This window comes from Podarcis gaigeae, assembly GCF_964106915.1.
Source record: "Podarcis gaigeae genome assembly, chromosome: 10".
Classification (NCBI taxonomy): Eukaryota; Metazoa; Chordata; class Lepidosauria; order Squamata; family Lacertidae; genus Podarcis; species Podarcis gaigeae.
Genome location: NC_139686.1, coordinates 39,846,980 through 39,868,909, shown reverse-complemented (window position 1 = coordinate 39,868,909; position 21,930 = coordinate 39,846,980). Strand labels below are relative to the sequence as shown.

At 40.7% G+C, this 21,930-nt stretch overlaps 1 protein-coding gene across 2 annotated transcripts in view; it reads left to right on the top strand.

The window, feature by feature from the left end:
* The window catches only part of METTL25 (methyltransferase like 25), a gene marked incomplete at its 5' end in the record, with an annotated part of 51,005 nt that overhangs the window by 4,939 nt on the left and 24,136 nt on the right, over positions 1 to 21,930 (top strand). The window contains 3 exons of one of the 2 annotated variants that reach the window (XM_083699256.1): positions 2,648 to 2,754; positions 10,419 to 11,057; positions 12,080 to 12,224. In XM_083699256.1, the coding sequence (XP_083555382.1) occupies positions 2,648 to 2,754; positions 10,419 to 11,057; positions 12,080 to 12,224 (891 nt within the window). The remainder of the gene's footprint in view (positions 1 to 2,647; positions 2,755 to 10,418; positions 11,058 to 12,079; positions 12,225 to 21,930) is intronic. The other variant, XM_083699257.1, reaches the window with a different exon arrangement.

Sequence of the window (21,930 nt, the reverse complement as noted above, 5' to 3'; positions counted from 1 at the left end):
TTACAACTGCTGACTTTCTTCCTATCTCGATGTGCTAAAACTTGCATAGTAGATACAAAACTCACAACCGTTATAAATGGGGCACATAATTGTAAAATAATCTGAAACCGTAACAACAGAACAAAACTGAATCCAGAATAAGTTCCTTGAATTTAACAACATTAAAAGAAACCTATTAAGTTGAATGGAATTGCTTAGCAGTCACCTGGTGAGGCCAAATACCCAACTTCAGGGTTGTAATATGGTCTTTTTGTATGATCACTGGGACCTTTAAATGTAGAATGTTTTCCAGACATTCCTAGATTCATTTCTGTATTTCAGAAAAGAGGCACATCTGTTAACTGTTGAGAAATGTTCTTGAACAAATTGCATTTTTCGACAAAGAAATGTGCCCAAAGAGAGGAATGTTATAACATTCAAACATATTGTTCTCGAAATTCTTTCATCTGGTTTTTATGATTTTCCTTATCAACATAAAAAGAAAAATATGTCAGAGATACTGCTTTGAAGAGCTACACAGTCTGCTTCAGAAATAACCAAAATAACTTGGAAACATTCTACCCACTTCTAGCATTACATTTACAAAACAGTGTCTTTTTCCCTCTTAAAATTAAATTGCAGCTGTTTGTATATCTCAGAAGAGCATTGGCCTCATGAAACATCAATGGTGCTATGGAGTGCTTAAGCCTTTGAGAGGCTTCTGCTACCAAAGCATCTTTAAACTGTTTCCTTCAAGTATCCATTATTTGTATTTTAAATTAGGAGTCAGGATTTCCCTGTACTGAAGGAACTCATATTTGAGCATGATATTTAGTGTTACTATTTCACCTTACAGACATAACATTATTGGCTGCTTTCCGATCAAAAGTTCAGTGCTCTTTAGAGGTCCCAACCAAAGAAGAGTGGCAACTCAAGTTGACAGAATATGCACAGCTTGCAGACTTAACGTATAGAATAAGAGAACAAGAAGAACATACGTTTAAAGAAGATTGGAAAAAGTTTATTGAATACAGTCAAACCTCTTCTTCCGTCCGCTTCCACTCGCGTCCATTTCGCCCAACATCTGCAGCAAACTGGGAAGTAACTGGTGGGTTTGCTGCCATTTGTGCATGCGCAGAAGCGGGCAATCACCGCCTGCGCTCAACAGCACCTCTCCCAGCGACCCGTTTTGACTTCCGGACGGGCCTCCGGAACGGATTGTGGTCATGAGTAGAGGTTCCACTGTATATGGAAAATAATGGTGTACAGCTGAAAACGCTGGCAGCATTAAGATAAATTCAACAGTGCAAATAAGTTTTGATGAATGCAATAATGGAAAACTGATTAGTATAGTTTTTTGGTAAAATATGCAGGGATTTAAGATATATAAAATGAACCATGGAAAGAGAGGAAGGGAAGTCATTGATATCTTAAGGATGTAAAATGAGTATTTGAAGTTGTAAAACAGAAAATTTTATTAAATTTGGTGCTCTTTCAGACTTTGTGAAATCAGCTAGGTGAGCAATAATTAATTTTAAAGCATCTGGTAAGTGCCTTTAATCTAAAAAGCAATGAACTTGAGGAGGAGCATTTCAGCGTATTACTGTTACTAACATAATTATGTAAGTGACTGTAGTGTGCCTTGCCACTATGGATGAATGCACATACAATTATTTGGGGGTATTGCAGTGGTTAACAGTGCATTTAATGCACATATAATATTTGCTGCCCTATTGTATGTGATTTCTTTAAATGAAAGATCTTCAGTAATACTAGCCTTCAAAAATTATTCCAGCTGAACAGCCAGGATTGAAAAAGCCTGTTGTGCCAACAGGAGATCCTTCTGCATGCATTTTGTGTAGGGATTTCCCAACAGCAGCCTTTGAATCCAGCTTTGATAACGTTCCCTAAGCAGCTTTTGAGAAAATTCAGGGGCCTCTTTCTGCATGCATCTTGTTGGATCCCAGCCAACGTTTATGGGAAACCTAAACTTTAATCAATCTTTTCTTTTGACTACATCAAAATTTGATAGCAGAACACAAAAATGACATGGCGGGCTTCTGCCTTCTTTGAATTTTGTTTGTCAGTATTAATTTTTTGTGAGCTGATAAAATCTGCTGTATGATGACAGCTCTTGACCATACTTCCACATGTTTAAAAGTACAGCCCTTTTGGCAAGTCTCAAGATGGATTACTAGTATCGTTGGGAAACAATGATGTTAACTCTTCATTCCTTTATTCTTTAATTTTTAATTTAGCAAGTCTGCATGAGAATTCCTTAGTAACTGTTTTGTTTTCTCCTGCTGGTTTTCATTGCATAGGATCTTAATGCTTTTTTGTTATTTTCTCCTGTTTTTATTGGAAATTTCCCCTCTCTTGTTATAATAAAAATAATTTGAAAAAAGGGACAAATCAACATGGTGAACACTTTCCAACAAAATGGTCCGATGTGGGGTGTCACTGACATTAGTTTTTATTAACAAGTTTTAGTTCTTATTATTTTGAATTATCTAATTTATTTGATGACAATCAATTGGTCCTAAGCAAAACTGTTATTTACTGATAAGAATCAGTAAAATCAGCTATTCAGAATTGGTGTATAATTGGTTGTGCATTTTCTTTTAAAAAATCAAACCCTTCTAATTTAATTGCATTTTGTGTCGATCAGAAGTAGAGATAAAAACGGATGACTTCATGAACAATAAGAAGTCACATGAAGTGCAGCTGATGTCGGAGTTAGTAGACGGCATTGCAAAGTATTACGGCCTAAACCAGGTAAGAATTCTTATGATTTCATATTGTGTACTTATTTTAAAAAGTAAAGTCATACTTGTTCCAGTTTTGGACTTTAAAGCAAAGACCCATGGACTAGCTCCAGCCCCTTAGGGATAATAAATGCGATCAAGAAACCATTGATTTTAGATTCAGTTCTCTGCAGGTTTAATCAAACACTTCAACAAGAGTCAGAAGCCAGAAATGTGGATGTAAAAACTAGACATCAGGACCATGGACAGAGTACAGTAGTCCAGCTAGAAAACAGGTACGCTTAGGTATAGTTCTTGTGCTTTCAGGAGCCTGTTGAATATTTGGGGACTGTTAAAGGGAAGGGACTTTGGACTCAACATGCACTCCCACAGGAAGAACCGTAGGCAATACTGCTACTCCCATGACTGTCCACTGGTGTACAGGGGACTTCCAAGTCAGGAATAGGCTGTGCGGGCTCAGACCCTGGGATGTTTCCTATGGCAATTGAAAATAGACCTGTTTCCCCAATCATTTCCCTGACCATCAATACCAGTTCCTGGCATTCCTGATTATCGTGATTGATATTTTAACTTGGTTTTATTGCGTTGTTCTGTTGCGATCTTTTGTTTCAGCGCAACCCTAGGTACGTCTGCTCTGAAGTGAGTATAGCATGGCACTGTAAGATTAGACAACTGCCTGTGCGGTTTGACATCTGATTTCAGTAATTGCAGAGTTGGAAAAGGTTCAGAAAAGGGCAACCAAAATGTTCAGGGGGTTGAAGAGACTCCCCTATGAAAACAGGATGCAGTGTTTGGGACTTTTTGGTTTAGAGCACGCATCCCCAAACTCGGCCCTCCAGCTGTTTTGGGACTACAGTTCCCATCATCCCTGACCACTGGTCCTGTTAGCTAGGGATGATGGGAGTTGTAGTCCCAAAACAGCTGGAGGGCCGAGTTTGGGGGTGCCTGGTTTAGAGAATAGGCAGGTAGAGGTGACACGGTAGAAGTTTATAAAATTATGCCTGGCCTGGAGAAAGTGGGTAGAGAAAAATTTTTCTCCCTCTTTCATAAAACTAGAATTTGTGGGCAATCCCTTGAAGCAGAACGTTGGAAGAAGCACTTTTTCACACAGCACATAGTCATAGCTGTCAACTTTTCCCTTTTCTTGCGAGGAATCCTATTCGGAAAAAGGGAATTTCCCTTTAGAAAAGGGAAATGTTGACAGCTATGCACATAGTTAAACTCTGGAAGTCACTCCTACAAGAGGCAGTGATGGCCACCAGCCTACATGGCTTGAGGAGGATTAGATAAATGCATGGAGGAGAGGGCTTTTGATGGCTATCACCCATAACTTCTATTCTCTCCCTTCACTGATAGAGGCAGTAATGCTTCTGAATACCAGTTGCTGGAAACCACAGAAGGGGAGAGCGCTCTTGTGCTTGGGTCCTGCTTTCAGGTTTCCCACAGGCATCTGATTGGTCACTGTGAGAACAGGATGCTGGATTAGATGGGCCATTGGCCTGATCCAGAAGGCTGTTCTTACAGTCTTAATTGTAACCCAGACTTTCCACAATTTGCACTGAATATAAAATAGAGACTTGGAATGCCAGTAAAGGTATTTGTATTGTATTGTAAAATAGAGGCTGTTTATGATTAAACCTTTTAGTCAATCAATGCATTGTAATATTGCATTGTTTGCTCAGAATTGCAAATCCCTAATACCCCCAAATGGCCTTTTGGCTACACTGGAATTAATATGGGGTGTGGGTGGATAAAAGCACTCCCTGGTTTTAGTTAATGGAAAAAATGCAAGACTTTAGGAGAGATTTTTCATATTGGATTCTTTTCAGTCCTTCTCATAAAAGTATGCCAAATATAATTAAAGTGTAGCGCTATGAAAAACACAAACACATGGTTTACAACAGTACATATCTTTTTAAGAGGGTTCTTTTTAAGAGACTCCAGTCTCTGCCCTTAGTTTCAACTTTTTACCTGCAATGTTTAATGGGTGGTAGAAGATACTGTGATGGTATGGTGGTTGGTTGTATAGCAAAATTAAAGTGCAAAGTGGTATACTTATTTTGAAAACTATTACTTTCGGAGTCAATCAACAGGTTTTTACAAAAAATAAATAAATAAATCAAATTCATTGTCTATTTTATGAATGGCTGCATTTTGGATGCCTTGAGATTAAAAAAAGGGATCCTGTGGTCCTCCGGATGTTGTTGGCTTCCAACTCCCATCACTCGTAGCCAGTGTTCAGAGATCATGGAATTACAGTCTTCACAACATCTGGAGGGCCACAGGTTCTTCATCCCTGTTTTAGATGAAGAAAATCATTGTAATAGTATTTAATATTACACAGAGGCATAATCTAAAAGAAATATAAAACCTTTTCTCTACAATAGCATTGAATTGTGTTGGGACCAAGTCAAGTTGTTGTTTTACATGTAGCTTGAAGTATCTTGGAAAGGACCTCCTGGCTTAGTTAGTGCAGATGTAAGCTAATAAACAAGAGGCAAGAATAGTATCAGGACCCATAAATGGATATCTTTAAGCCCATTTCATTAGTTAATCAAAGCCGCCTAGTTGCCACAATCCCCTGGTTACTCCCACACTGCTCCCAGTGATATACAGGGTTAGGGGGGATTGTGTGACTAGGCACCACACTAGCAATGCACCCTGTAATGCAATAGGTTTTGCTAGTATGGTTTGTAATTGCACGGTCCACCAACAATAGTCCTACCCAGTTCTCCATGTGGAGAAGGAGGTTGTGGGACTGTGTTGCTAGCCCCATCCCCAATATCATGCATGGCACTGACTCTGATGCCTGGATAGTTTAATGGGACGCGGGTGGCGCTGTGGGTCTAAACCACTGAGCTTCTTGGACTTGCCGATTGGAAGGTCAGCGGTTCAAATCACCGTGACGGAGTGAGCTCCTGTTGCCCTGTCTGCGGACAAACAACAGCTCCCTTGGTCTGAAAGCGAGATGAGCGCCGCAACCCCATAGTCATCTTTGACTGGACTTAACTGTCCAGGGGTTCTTTACCTTTACCTTAGTTTTACGTTGGATAGTTCTACCTTGGTATTGATGTTTGTATCAGGAAAGCTTTTGAATAAGCAACTTCTCGTGGATGGTGTGGAAATCCAGGAGACAGAGCGATAGCCATTCATGATGCTGAGGGCAGGGCCAGCAGTGCAGTTCTTTGGTTCCCTTCTCTACTCATAGTGCCGGATTCAACCAAGGAGGTCCACTGTGGAAGCCTGCACAAGGAATTCTGCTAGTGCAATAGAGGAAGGAGTGGAAGGAAGCTGAAATGCTTGTGCTCATTGAATCTCTCCCAAAGCTTATACATATGGAGAGCATCTAGTTAGATCTTATTTGGGCAGAAGATGCAATCTCATAATGGTAGTAGCCTTGCTCTGTGCAAATAGAAGCTTACTTGAACCGTTAAGACTTGAAGTGTCTTTAAGAATCAGTTGTCCTGCTGTGGCAAGTGATTGTCTTTTCTGGCTCCTGTCTGGGAACAATCTTTTTCCTGAATGAGAAACTGCAACTTGTTGAATGATAGACTTTTCCCCCCAACCTGGTTTTCTTACGGTACATTTCAAAGACAAAATCCTGTATACCGTATGCTTGTGTTTGTAAATGTTCTTTGGCATTTACCAACACTTCCAGAACATGCGGATAGTCTGCTAGGTTTTAATAGCAAGCCAGTGATAAATTACCGTATTTTTCGCTCTATAACACGCACCTGACCATAACACGCACATTGTTTTTAGAGGAGGAAAACAAGGGAAAAAACATTCTGAATGAAACAGTGGATGTATCATTTTTGGGCTTCATGCTGTGGCCACAGACATGTGATCTGATGGTGAATTTGGGGTGACCCAATGCCAAAATCCTGAGAATTCCTGTGGATCCATGCTTTGTAACCACGTTTTTGCACCATTGCAGCCCCAGGCAACAGTGGGTGCGTTATTTTTTTGGTGCAGGCTGTAGCCATGGACATGCTATGTGATCTGATGGTGAATTTGGGGTGACCCAATGCAAAGATCCTGAGAATCCCTGTGGATCCATGCTTTTTAACCACGTTTTTGCACCATTGCAGCCCCAGGCAACAGTGGGTGCGTTATTTTTTTGGTGCAGGCTGTAGCCATGGACATGCTATGTGATCTGATGGTGAATTTGGGGTGACCCAATGCAAGGATCCTGAGAATCCCTGTGGATCCATGCTTTTTAACCACATTTTTGCACCATTGCAGCCCCAGGCAACAGTGGGTGTGTGATTTTTTTTGGTGCAGGCTGTAGCCATGGACATGCTATGTGATCTGATGGTGAATTTGGGGTGACCCAATGCAAAGATCCTGAGAATCCCTGTGGATCCATGCTTTTTAACCACGTTTTTGCACCATTGCAGCCCCAGGCAACAGTGGGTGCGTGATTTTGGGGGGGCAGGCTGTAGCCATGGACATGCTATGTGATCTGATGGTGAATTTGGGGTGACCCAATGCAAAGATCCTGAGGATCTATGTGGATCTATGCTTTGTAACCACATTTTAAGTGGGGAGCGAAGGAAAAACAAAGAAGGGATATTAGAGGGGTGTGCAGAGAAGCAGCTGGCTAAGAATGCAGGAGAGGGATTTAACGGGTTGGAGAAAAGAAAGGCAAAAGTTTTCCCCCACCCAAGCCAGCCAGCCAGCCATCTCTCTCTCTCTCTCTCTCTCTCTCTCTCTCTCTCCCTCCCTCCCTCCCTCCCTCCCTCCCTCCCTCCCTCCCTCCCTCCCCCTCCCCCCTCTCTCTCTCCCTTCCCCCCTCTCTCTCCCTCTCCCCCAGCAGCAACGGAGCTTGCCTGGAGGGGAGGGGCTTTCCCTGCTCTTTGTTCCGTTTCAGCAAACACAGCAATGAAACAGAGGAGGGTGGGCAGTAAGACCCTGAGGCAGAATGCAGGAAAGCAGCCGCTTCCTCTTTTCAGTTTTCCCTTCTCCGTGAAGCGCCGCGATTTGATTTTTGCCTGGCGATTTGATATTTGCCTGATTTTTCGGCTCCAGGGACCACACATTCGCTCTATAACACGCACAGACATTTCCCCTTCCTTTTTAGGAGAAAAAATCTGCGTGTTATAGAGGGGAAAATACGGTATACCTTTTCAAATACTGGCGACTCCCTGTTTGAGTGTTCTGGGCCATTGTGTTCATTGGTGGTCAGGCATAACCCGTTGCGCCACCACCCCATTCCACCTTCTTCTGGGGTTGAAAGTGATGCATGTGTTGGTGATCATGAATCAGTCAGATGTGTGCAGAATGGTTACCGCCTGTAAACAAATGTTAATTAGAAAAGACCGAAATGTACCACTGATACATGGCAAAAGGCTAAAGATCCAGAGAACAGACTAGGGGGATAGAGTCCATTCACCAGGCTCAGCCCCAAGGCCAGCAGCGAGGGGCCCACGGGGGGGGGGGGAGGAAAAGGCTTATCCCAGCTGCCAGCTTAATTGCATTCCCTGTCTCACATGCTATGTAAACCCAGCTTATGTAATTTTAAAAAATAATTCACTTCTAAAATGTTTCCCTTGCTAACTAAGTTGCAGGGAATTTTGTAGCTTATAATGAGATAAAAACAAAACAAATATAAACTATAATAGCATGAGAAACCATTAGAATAGAACATAGCCCTTGATAAAGCTTTTTAAGTTTGGTCCTTTTAATATCTGTTGAATAGTACACATGCAGCCAGCTTTTGGGCTGAAGCTTTACTTCTGACTTGCCATTAAAATGTTTTGCCTTGTTGCATTAAAGTTTTTGCCTTGTTGCTTACAAGGACTGTATTTGGACATAGTATTTAACCCAATAAAGATTTCATTATGTCTTGGAACTTTCACTTTTAATAGTTTATTCTTGGCATTGCCTTTCCAAGTTGAGTCAGTGGTATTTCAGTGGGGATTAGCTTTTTCCAGTGTGCTTTATTTCAATGTGCTTAGCATAACTTTCATTGCACTTTTCAAAGGGAACACAAATGTTCATTAAAAATGTATAGTGTTGACGTACATATGTGATTTCCTTGATTAAAAAGTTGAGTAGAAATGGCTTGCTGAGGTAGCACTGGCAATTTGACAGACACTAGAGGTCAGTAAAGGACAATCCATTATTGTTTTAAGCCTAAGCCTCAAGTTCCTGTTAAAGAAAGGTTGAACTGCATATCGAAACCACAGCAAAGGTGTTGAAGGATCAAAGAGATTGTAAATTACATTAATATAGAGTGTTACGTTTTCACCAGTTGTTGGGAAATCATTTCATAAATTCCTTTTGTCATAGTTGCAGATGAGAATATTTGGTGTAGATTTCACATGCTTGAGAAGGAAAGAGAGAATGTTCCCTCTTCTCTCAGACCTTTGTCTATAGAAAATGGAAGATTCTGGTATGAGATGTATTTTTGTATATGGAAGCATCAATCAGTTTCTCCCTTTGTAAGTTCTGTCCATTTCAAATACTTGCATTTTGTAATATTGATAACCGTTCTTTCTATAGTGTGAGACAAAATTTTAAGTTTGATCTTCATATTTGATGGAGAGCTTTTTTGGATTCAAAAGCACTTCCATAAAAAGAGTGGGATATTCATTTTAAAATTAATAATTGGAGGCTCTTTAAAAAGTCCATGTGACTTTTTGTATATTCTTAATGAAAGCTAAACTGAACATTAATTCAAATAAGAACTTATTTAGCAGAGTGAAAGTTACTTTAATTGACCGTGTTTTCTAATGTCAACAAGGTATGGTAGAAGTATACGATAAAAACAGATTATAAGCGCACACTTCTCAATAATAGCAGGAATGAGCCTGGGAAAATCCACTTCCTGGAAGTCTGGGAGCAGCTCTTTCATGGAGACGAAAAGCTCAAAATGAATTCCTCTGGGCTCATTCAAGTGATATTTTCCTCCCAGAATCTAACCTAACCTGGGACCAGGATTTGTTCTCCATTCATTCTGAGGATAGGTGAATGAATGAACCAGCCAGGACAAGAGAGCTGGTGTGTAAGAAGGGAAGAATATGTATACAACCTAACCTTAGCTGTGATTTCACTAGAGCGTCTTGGGCAAGCCTCAGCTCACCAGCTTCGATACTGGGCCTGTGTTCTAGTTCTGTTCTCTAAAGGTTTATGAGATATCTCTCTCTCTCTCTCTCTCTCTCTCTCTCTCTCTCTCTCTCACACACACACACACACACACACACACACACACCAATTGGAACAACTGAAATATGATACTGAAATGCTGTTATTAAACATCATACTGTGCTTGAACGTAATGTTTCTTCCCAATGCATACACCCACTTCTCCTGAAATTGAAGAGGTTTAGGGAGGGAGCACCTGAGCTCAAGACCTTCTCTTTGTCATTCCTAAGGTCCTAGTAAATTACCCTTTTGGGGGAGAAATTTGCAGACCAAATACGAATTCTTAAAGACCTGTTTCCGAGTCTAGGACATTTGAATTTTAAATTACTGCATTTTGACATTATCAGGTAGTATAGTTTTACCTTGTGCTAACCTCGAGGGAGATATAAACGCTAACAGAACTATTTAAATCACAGGACCTACACTCCTCCCCCGCCCCCCATTAATTTTATGGTTTATAGTTGCTGCCTGCAAATATGAGTATCTGCTACTTTTAAAAAGTTATTTTTGTTATCTGTGTTCTAGGTTATTGACCTGGGATCTGGAAAAGGCTACCTGAGCTCCTTCTTGTCATTGCAGTATAATCTGAAGGTTTACGGAATTGATTCCTCAAACACAAACACCCACGGAGCTAATGAAAGGAACAGGAAATTGAAGAAACACTGGAAAGCCTATCAAAGACGGGGAAGAGCAAATGTCAAAGAGCAAGTGTTGGAAGAGGCAAATGAAAGGCCACAGCAAGATAAAGGGAAATGCAAAGCAAATATCAGTGAGAAGCTCTTAAGTACTAATAACAGTCTTCAAAGTCAGGCCCAGGTGGCTGCTCCAGATTCCATTCTTTTTGAAACAGCTGATGTTTTCACAGACTCTGATAAGTGTATTACTAACAAACAGTATGAACTTCACTTGGGGGCTCAGCTGCAGCCCGAAGAGAGCAACATTCCGGAAAATGTATTCCTAAGTATTCTGCCTGCTGACGCTGTGGAAACTGACTGCTCAACCAGAAGTAATTGTAGGGAGCTCTGTGAAGAGGAGAAAGAACGAAGGAAGATGGCTTCCCTTAAAGAGAAAGCAAGCCGGTCAAAAGAAGCCAACGTATATTCTCCATTAACGTCATATGTCACTGCAGAAACGGAGCTGCGAGACATTGTTGAAGATCTGGAGGTTATTTTGCTTGTTGTTATAATCCAGGTTGCTTGTGAATAAACCCATTCTGCTATTACTTTTACAGTCCTGCTAAGAGACAAGCAGCCTGTGTTTCCTTGCTGGTGCCACAGAGCAAAATCTATCCTCTGTGGCCAATGTGGAGACGTATGCTGCTAGCCTCTCAGCTGGCTATTAATAAAGAAAGAAAGTTCCTTTTACCAAGTCAACTGGAATAGGAGTGGTCTTTCCCTCCTATGTTCCCTCCTACATAGAATTCCTGGTCTGGTCATCACTGTAAGGCAAATTGTGAAGTAGAACTCTGGGCTACTTAACCTCATTTTTAAAATATTTTCTGCTACATCTTTATAACATTTTTTTTAACAGCACAGAGGAAATAGAGCATGGGATCCATTTTATAACGACACCATTGCTATTATTTAGAAGTGCCACACTAAATGTTTCATAAGTACAGGCTTAGCTAAGTGGAGGTTTGGTTCATAAATGGAAGTTCCTTGCCATTCACATTTCCTTGATCCGTTGTTCCCTATATCTAAACATGTTCATATAGCCTGTATAAAGTCACTTTCCTTAAACTTCAGGAACATACTTTGACTAAAAATTCCCTTTATTTAAAAAAAATTTGGCTAATTTTACAATGTCCCTGGATTATAATCTCACTTTATTAACTCGTTTTATTAATTTTGAAGCTTGAAATATTTCACGTCGAAAACAGTGGCAGACAGGGGGCTGGTGTGCTGGAGCTCACCCGACCTCCCGAGAGCTAAGTGGCTGCTTTTTACAGCATACTGCCTGGGTGTAAATATATTCAGTGTGGAAACTTCTTCCCAAGAGACCTTAATAAATCCAAGAGGCCTTAATTTCTCCATTCTCTTCCACCCATAGGTAGGAGAGAGCTGGAGAAATAATGCAAATGATCTTTGCCTCGTCACATACGTTGTGGGCTTAAAGATTTGCGGTGTATGACAATTCACTAATGGTGAGCTCAATTCTGAACGTGTATTATTTCTATTCTGTTCCAGGACTGTGTAATGGTGGGTCTACATACCTGTGGTGATCTTGCTCCGAGCACCCTGCGACTTTTTACTGCTAAACCTGAAATCAAGGCAGTTTGCAGTGTCGGCTGCTGTTACCATCTTCTGTCAGAGGAGCATGAAACTCAGGAAGGTACAGCAAGCCTTTTCTACCTGAGTCCTTTTTTTAAAAACTGTTTAATTAATAATGTCTTTGGTTTCTTTTATTGACTCATTTCTTACTGCTTTTCATTATGACTTGTGGAAGACTCACTTCTGCAGGCCCTGTGGCTTTCCTGTTTTGCCACTCTCTTTTATATTTGTAATATTTGGTCATAGGCTTATTAATACAGAATGCTTTAATGTGGTTATGAAGACAGCTGTTTTTACTTGGCTTCACTTAAAAATACGTGTTTTTGTTCATCATTATATTTCCATCCACATAACGTTTGTATCAGATTTTGCCGTTAGCAGTGTACCCATAACACCACACTGATTCATTATACAGTGAGTTGTGCATTTATGCCTTTGGAAATACTGTGGCTGTTTACAATCATAGGCCAAGTTGGGAGGAAAGCGTTGGAAGATTGTGATGTCAATGTGCTTGCTACTTAAACTGGTTTAACCTCCTTAAGTATGTAAATGCACAAACAGAGAAGTTTAATAGGTTTGTAGATAACAGCACACTTGTATAATTAGAGAGCAAATAGTTTCAGAAAATTTCATTATGGGAACATATATGATTTTATATATGTATATACCTTTCCTTAAACATGATCTGAAATAGGAAATATAAAACTTACCCAGAATTATCTTGCAGATTACTAAAAAAATAATAATGCTTCAGTATTACAGTAAAGAACAACCTTTGGCTTTAGGTTTCAGACACGTTTGCATTAGTTTAGTTCACAAGACCCATTAGTTTACCACAATGTGCATGAGCCATAGTGAGCTTAGAGTTTATGTATTCCCCATCTCTAGTCTTCCCCTCCTGTGTGACCGGGAGGAGTTTGGAAGCTTTTGCAGCTTATCATATCATCTGGATCCAGAACTGTTGCTATGTAATCTTAACTATGGTTAGTTTCAGCCTGCCAGTTTCTGTGAAGTTGACTTGCTTGAAGCACAAATGTGAATACTAGAAGGGTAGTTGTGTTAGCTTCCTGTAGGAAAAGATTACAAACTTTAGCATTTCAATTTATTGTGCCATAAGCTTTTATGTCCTAGGATTGCTTCCGTTGCTGATTGTGCTCAGAGTAGAACCACTGATGTTTATGGACAAGACTAACTTAGTCACATTAACCCTCCAACATCCTACATGCCCTCAAAAAAAAATTCTGGAGGGTTGGGGGACCCTCTGGAACAGATTTTGGGGGCACACAGGGTCGGAGAGGAAATGGGAGACAGTGCACATGTAGGAAGGGGTGATATGTCACACACCAAGATCCCAAACCAGGGAGGGCTTTAAAAAGAAAAACCAGCACATTGCATTGGGATTGGAGAAGATAAAATATTGGGCTCATAATACACAGTTCTAGCTAATACTTTAGCAGCCATATTTTGTACTGGCTAAAGTTTTGGGCTCATTCTCAAAGGCAGCTCCACATCCAAGGCATTGCAGTCATCCAAACAAAGGTGACATGTCACTAGAGCCAGGTTATCTCTTATAGCACAGAGGTGACTTCAGCCTCTGGTGCCACGGACAGACCATTGAGCCACCCTTAAACAACAGGCCTCCACTTTTAACCTGCTCTTGAATCGCTAGAGTTTCACATTAGATTCTAAATGCGTGGCATGTTGAAAGATTATTTGGTTATGATCCAGAGGACAGACACACACAAGCGCATTGAAATCAGTTGAGCTATACATGCTCAGATTTAGATTGTGTTCCTCATTTGGAAATTCAGTTCCGTTGACATGTAAAGGAACTGTACATTCTTTTAGAAGCATTGTTTGATATAGAACTTGAGTTTTTTTTTATGTCTGACCCTCTTGAAATGATGAAAGAATCTACTTCAGTCTTCCGCAATATCAATCTAAAAGCAAGAGACTTTGATACCATGGCAACTCATGAAGTGCTCCAAAGGAAAGATCAAAGCACTTGATTTCATTTCCATACCATCTCTAAATATTGCTGTATGGCACATGTTTGCATTGTTTGAATCAATTTGTGAGATATCTGAAACATGGCTGTAAAGGAAATAACAGATGTTTTTAACTAATATGTATACTGAAACATTTAAAAATCATTATCTTATTAAATTTCACTATAGCTCTCTGACAGTCCGCCCCCCTCAAGTGACCAATTCAAAATACAGAGGGGTTTTATTGAAGAAACAGTACAGAAGAAATTCAAAATTCCAGTTTCAGTCTTTCTTTCTTTTTTTTTGCCCCTTGAAGCATACATTAAAATAAAGGTGTTTCTTCACTGAATACATGAACTCCAGTATTTTTATTGTGTCTTGAAAGAGTACATAGATGCTCCAACTGGAACTATCGTTGGGTGGGCTCTCTGCAATGATTTTTTTTTTATTCATGTACTGAAAAATATCCAATGCAAATTACACTATTCTCTGGAAAACCCATATCCGTTTTTGTGGATTGTGTATAGCTATATTTGTCATCTTTATGCGTGAGAGTTTTGCAAAAAGAAAAGAGAGCTTTATAGCCATCCAAAGCAAGCAGATAATCGAGGCAGCGATAAGCAGAGGAAGAGTTTGTGTTAATTGGCTAGACGTACTTTAGCTTTTAGACGTACTTTTGACGTATTTTAGACGTACTTTTCCCAGTAGTGATGTATGGAAGTGAGAGCTGGACCATAAAGAAGGCTGATCGCTGATGAATTGATGCTTTTGTATTATGGTGCTGGAGGAGACTCTTGAGAGTCCCATGGACTGCAAGAAGATCAAACCTCTCCATTCTGAAGGAAATCAGCCCTGAGTGCTCACTGGAAGGACAGATCCTGAAACTGAGACTCCAATACTTTGGCCACCTCATGAGAAGAGAAGACTCCCTAGAAAAGACCCTGATGTTGGGAAAGATGGAGGGCACAAGGAGAAGGGGACGACAGAGGATGAGATGGTTGGACAGTGTTCTCGAAGCTACAAACATGAGTCTGACCAAACTGCGGGAGGCAGTGGAAGACAGGAGTGCCTGGCGTGCTCTGGTCCATGAGGTCACGAAGAGTCGGACACGACTAAACAACAACAACACTTTAGCTTACTTTACAACAGCTTCCTGGAATAAGCGTGTTTTGAGGAGTGACCTGAACAAAGTAAGGGAGTTGGTCACACTGAGTTGTCCTGAAGGACAGTTTCAAGCAGTTTTGAAGTGGGTGTGGTGGCGTATATGAAGGAGCAGGAGACCTTTGGGCAACTGAAGCATGATGCAGCTGGATGTGTGAAGGGAACAGTTGTGCTGGAACATAAAAGTAGGGAGATGGGGATGAGGCCGTGAACCATTTTGAATGAAAGAAGCTTGTGCAGGGTGTCCAAGAAGCCAGTGTGCGGATTAGAGGAGGGATGTTAACATGATCAGAACAATGCTACAGGTGGATAATGTTGGTAACAAGAGTGCTTGATGGATGTGTGTTGGTGGAAGGTGGATTGTAGTCATAGTTATTTACCGGGGGTGGGGCAGGAACATTAAGGGTGAAGGGCGAATAATGGAAAATGTGACTCATTTTCTAACTAAAAAGTCTGAAATCCACCTACGAGTATGGCGTCAAAACAGTTGCATTCCTGTTCTTCTGTAGGTATTTAATTAAATCTTAAAAGCACTACAAGATTTGTATAGACTTTCACCTCAGCTAAAAAATGAAATACATATGAAGGCTTGTATAGTTTGTGTCTTTATAGCTCCCAACACCATCCTTTAAAAGGATATTGCATTCATTTTAATGCAGAACGCAATACACAAATGGTTGTAGAACATCTTTTAAAAGTGATTTTTCTATAATCTCAGAATGAATGCGGACAAATATTTTTGTGCTTCTTGGTTTTCACTCAAGTGTGATATTTAGTGCTGGTTGGTTGTGATCCCATCTTCTTATTAGTAAAACCTGTTCAAATGCACAGACCAAAAAAAAATGCCGCTGATGTAATCTTCCCAGTTCTTGTTCCATTTTGAGTGACGTTCTCAGTGGTATGGTGTCACAACAGCATCCTTGACAACTCTGGACAGGGCTCAGATTGGAGAATCCTCTAGAGCAGGGTGAATCTGTCAATAAAACAACAAAACAATCTCAAAACGAAATAATATAATCTGCCTCCCAAGTCCTGTAATGGTGGCTGCTCTCTGAGTATGAAATATACCCAGAGCCAAATAAAGATCTAGAGAAACCTGCTTCTAATACTTTAGAAGTAGATGTGCATAATGTTGCCATTTGGGAGCCCCAATGAAAGCACGGTTTCACTTTCAGTACAACTTCTGTGCTGCTCAGCCATCTGTTTTATGCCTAGACTGAAGTGTTTTTAAACAACTTAAAGAAAACTAGTCCATTAGCACTTGTCATGGTATTGTTTTTAATATATTTCTGTATAGGATGTGTATGCCAATCCCAGTTCTCATAACTTAAATACTTAATATTTCAGCGATAAGAAGTCACCTTTTCTGTCTGAATGCATAATTACAGTGATTAATTGCTTACACTTAGTATGCAAGATCTTCTAACAGACCTGTCATATTACTTACCCATTCATCTTTTTCATAGAAAACATTTTGTGTCTTCCAAGCATCGTTTCAAAATCTCTTTCCTTTCCCATAACGTCTCTTTATATGTGTGTATAAAGCAGCTTATTTAATGTATACGTGTGTGTGTGTGTGTGTGTGTGTGTGTGTGTAAATATATATATATACACATATATATATAATCAGTGCAATAAACAGAAGAAGGATGGCTAATGGGTCTTTCCTATAGGAAGGCCTATTATAACTTTTTGTGTGGCGTGGTCTTAGCCTCTGGGTTTTGAGAATCTCTGTTTGCAGCACCAAAGTGTCCTTCTTGGGGTGTAAGCCTGGGCAATGCATATGGAGGTCCTGGGCTGTCCAGACGACAAGACCCCGCTCTTGGCGTCAATGATGTGGTCCAAAGGAAAGCAGAGCAATACGTTTGGCACCAGCTTGGCTGCCAGAGTTGTTGAAAGGAGATGTACAAGGAATTATCCTATCGTCTTTGGGACTCCACTCCAGATTTGTGTAGGGTTTACTCCTTAGCCTTTACTTTTCCCGAATATGTCCCACAAGGCAGCAAGTACAGATTGTTGCCTAGGGTTTGCTCCTGAAGCCTTTCTCACCAATGAGTATAGCTGCAAGACCGCAGAGGTTTAGCACCAGAGCTTTCCTTCTCTTAGATGGGCTACCTTCCCAGATTGATGAAACAGGGTGGTAACAGAAAGACTCTTGAACAGTGCATGTCATATGTTCTTCTATGGCTTCCTTGACCCAATCACTGGAATTCAAATAGCCCTAAAGTTAGTCTGTGTATCTTTAGGACTTCTCTAATGTTATGTCATGAAGGTACTGTGCCGTCTAGGTAGTTATGCATGCCACTCATTTGTGTTTGAGGCTGAGGTGGTGGTTGAATTTTATTAGGCCATTCTTCTTTTTCTGTAATATTTCAACAGGGATAAACTTGCCTTATTTATTTTCAAATCAAAGTCAGCAGATTATTAGGACTTCTGTCCTCCTCATGCTGTACCACATTTTACAATTATTTGTCTTTCCTTGATGATTTTTTTTTTAAAAAATGGAACATAATTAAAGGCCATGATTTAGATGCAGTTAAGCTCATGGATTAAATTTTTTAGTTTTCCTATTTTATCTGTAAGCCAGCTTCTTCTTGTTGTTTTTCTTGATGGTGATGGTGATGATGATGATAATACTAATACTAATCATCATCATCATCATACTAGCTTTCACACATATCTAACTTGGTGTTGGATTGTCACCAAAGTTCTATGTGTTTATTTTTAAACTTTTGCAGGGTTAATACTTGTTACAGTAATGACACACTAGCACTTAACTCATAATTGGTGTGCTTTAGTGTCCAACATAGAATCTACTTCTAAGTAAACAATAAAAAGGCAATAAGTTCTTCTTTCTCTGTTATCCATAAGCTGCCTTGAGTCCCTATCAGAGAGAAAGGTGGGGTATAAATAAATATGGAAGAAGACAATGACATTTTTTTAAAAAGCATAGTTGAGCTTTTTTTAAAGCATAGAGAGCCAGTGTGGTGTAGTGGTTAAGAGCAGTAGTCTCGTAATCTGGTGAACCGGGTTCGCGTCTCCGCTCCTCCACATGCAGCTGCTGGGTGACCTTGGGCCAGTCACACTTCTCTGAAGTCTCTCAGCCCCACTCACCTCACAGTGTTTGTTGTGGGGGAGGAAGGGAAAGGAGAATGTTAGCCGCTTTGAGACTCCTTAAAGGGAGTGAAAGGCGGGATATCAAATCCAAACTCTTCTTCTTCTTCTAGTTGTACACTATAAACAAGCCAAGCATGAACACACTTTTGGGTGACTATCTCCGAGGCAGTAATCTTTATAATTAAATAGCTGACATGCTGTTGGTGCCAGCCTTGTGAATTCCACTGCATATGAGTATTAGGTTCCATATCAAGTCACTCTTCACTGTTTATCTTAGGCGAAAATTATGGAGCAATCCCTGTGAATAAGTGTGTGATAAATACAGAGATTTTTCAGTGTGTTAAGCAAGCCCTGGGTAATTACCTTACACTGACAGCTGTTTCAGATTGTCAGTCAGTTATATCTCTTGGCAGATTTGCCACCTTTTTTAGGCCTTGCCCTTAGGTTGTATTCCATTGCTTCCCTATAGTGGTTAGAAATGAAGCCTAAACATTTTGATTTTTCTTTATTCACACACATGAGATGAAAATTAAAATTGTAAATGTTTGTGGATTGTGGAACTTCAATATACAAGAAAAGCAAGCGGGATGCAAGCGATCAGGAATCCTGTGCTTTTCTTGATACAATTAATATCCTATAACACCTTTATCCTCAGATTCCACCTTTGTGCTGCTTAATACTACAAACTGCAAGATGCTTTCAATCAGAATTTTTTGTTGCTCTTTCATTTATGTAAAAAGGTGGGGGTTTCTTAATTAAAATATTTATAACCCACTCTATATCAAATGGATCTCAGGTTGGGCACAACAATACATTGAAAGCAATCGTTCAATTATTGAAATGACAGCTAAACAACAAAGAACAATTTTAAAACACAGAGCAGAATTAACAATCCATAAATGCCTGAAAAAAATAACCAGGTGTTAACAATGAAAATCAAAACTGCTGCAGTATACTGGCTCTAGTTCTGAATGCATTTTGGCTTCAGACAAGCCTGTTCTGAATAGCTGCCTGTCAGCCTTCTGCTAAGTGATTTAGTATCCCTATATATACTTCTAGGGTCAAGGTAAGTTGTATGCATTTATTGCCAAGTAGTTTTGTAGATGGGAAAGTTGTACTTCTTTAGCCACTTACCTCAAAATATCTCCACCGGAGTGCGGCAGTTCCAAAGTAAATGCTTATCTTTGTTCATAATCATTTTTTAAAAAAAGTCTCTCTCTCTCTCTCTCTCTCTCTCTCTCTCTCTGTCTGTCACACACACACACACACTTTCCTCTGATGAAATGCAGAATAAAAAAGCCTCTGGAAAATCCACTGTCTGCAAGAGGCAAAAAAAACCCCTCCCTTTCCAACTTTGGAGTGGGAAGATAGGAGAAACCACATCACACCGAGCAGTTCAAGCGTGACACTTAACTATGATTTAGGCTGTGTTCACATTAGCAGTTTGAAACACTGTGAGGTCGTTTCCTCCCCACTGCATTTCCAAGTCGCTTTCTCCCACCGCTGTTCACATCAGAGAGGGGGGCAGGGATGTCTTTGCTCCGTGATTTGTTTCCCCATGTGGAACTCCCAAGTCAGTGAAGCTTTCATCTGCACACGTGCAAAACCTGCCTGAACGGCTCGCACCACAATGGAAGTGACAGTTTCCATTTTCAAAGCTAGCTGGAGGAAAAAAGCTCATCAAAGAGGAGCAACTGGATACCGATGGATTGTGCTAACGTCATGTGAACCCGGCTTTAAAAAAAAGCAGCAATGGAAGCCTGCCGAAGCCACAGTAAACGGTAGTGTGAACACACTGTCAGCATCGCCCTTGAGCCAGTGTACCAACTGGACTCATGCACCTCAACCCCGACTGGGCTAGGCGAGCTGGGTAGCACTGCCAGAGACCTCCTTTCCCACGGGAACAGGTCACAGTGCTGTGGACTCACAGCTTGGAGCTGAGAGCACCGGATTCACTGTCTCAATAATACAGTCGTTGCGCAGCAGCGTTTTGCAGAGTCTTGCAGAGTATAAACCACTCGGAGAGCAGCTCTGTAAAATTTCCTGTAAAATTCTATAACTACAGCTATAATACAAAACTATATACAGAGCTAAATATTCTGAGCATAAATCAGTGCTATACTCTGAGTGCCTGCAGCTGCTCTTAGCAGCAATCTTATCTATAAACACGATCTCTTGCACTCTCTCTCCGACACACTGACTGACTCTCTCACACACACAGATTCACTCACTTGACTAATTAAGTAGAGAGAAGTACATTGCTCCTCCTCTCTGTAGAGTCAGCAGAGACCTCAGGAGATTCTCAGGAGATTCTTGGGTATGGGAGGGGTGAAATCTCCTCACACACCCTTAATAATAATAATAAAAATTCCTTCCAGTAGCACCTTAAAGACCAACTAAGTCAGTTCTTGGTATGAGCTTTCGTGTGCATGCACACTTCGTGTGCATGGTGTATCTGAAGAAGTGTGCATGCACACGAAAGCTCATACCAAGAACTGACTTAGTTGGTCTTTAAGGTGCTACTGGAAGGAATTTTTTTTTTGTTTTGACTATGGCAGACCAACACGGCTACCTATCTGTAACCTTAATAATAATAATAATTTCCCCAGCCTGGGCGGCTCCCAATCAAGTGTTAAAAACAGTACAGCGTTAAATATTAAAAACTTCCCTGAACAGGGCTGCCTTCAGATGTCTTTTAAAGATAGGATAGCTGCTTATTTCCTTCACATCTGAAGGGAGGGTGTTCCACAGGGTGGGCGCCACTACCAAGAAGGCCCTATGTCTGGTTCCCTGTAACCTTACTTCTCACAATGAGGGAACCGCCAGAAGGCCCTCAGCGCTGGATCTTAATGTTGGCATACACAAACCACAGGGCTTGCACATTCCCCTTTCCTGCAAGGAGTTTGGAAGCAGTTACTTCTTGTGTCTAAACTGTCCATAACATGCCCTGGGCGTCCTACTGCCCCCAGTATGAGACAAACCTCTCTGGGCATTGTCCGGGGTTACGCTCCCCTGGGATGGATATCAATCTTCATCCCGGAGCGCTCAGCAACACAGGTCAGATGATCCTGTGCACGCTATTAATCAGCAGAGTCTGCAGTGACGACTGGAAGCGTGAATGTGAGCATTTTTAGATTTATTTTGCCGTATTTACAGGACAAATCATAATGATGTCTGCTCTCTTCAGCAGCAGACACAGAGAAAAAAACAGTGCAACAGCACAACATAACGGAAGAGAGAAGACGTAACTTCCATCCTCAGACTTCCCCGGCTCAGGAAAGTAAACAGTAATGTGTGACTTTCCAGCCACATATCAGCAGCGGAGAAGTGATTTGCTAACATAAACATGGACAAACTATAATTGATCCTGGTTTCAGGAACAAAGCAAATTTCAAAATATAGTTTGCAATTCTGGCCTGTTTCCCTAAGGTAGGAGTGGCTAGCCTTTTGTGGTCAGCCGCCCCTCCAAGGGCAGCTTCCTACACTGGGCATGGTTAGTGC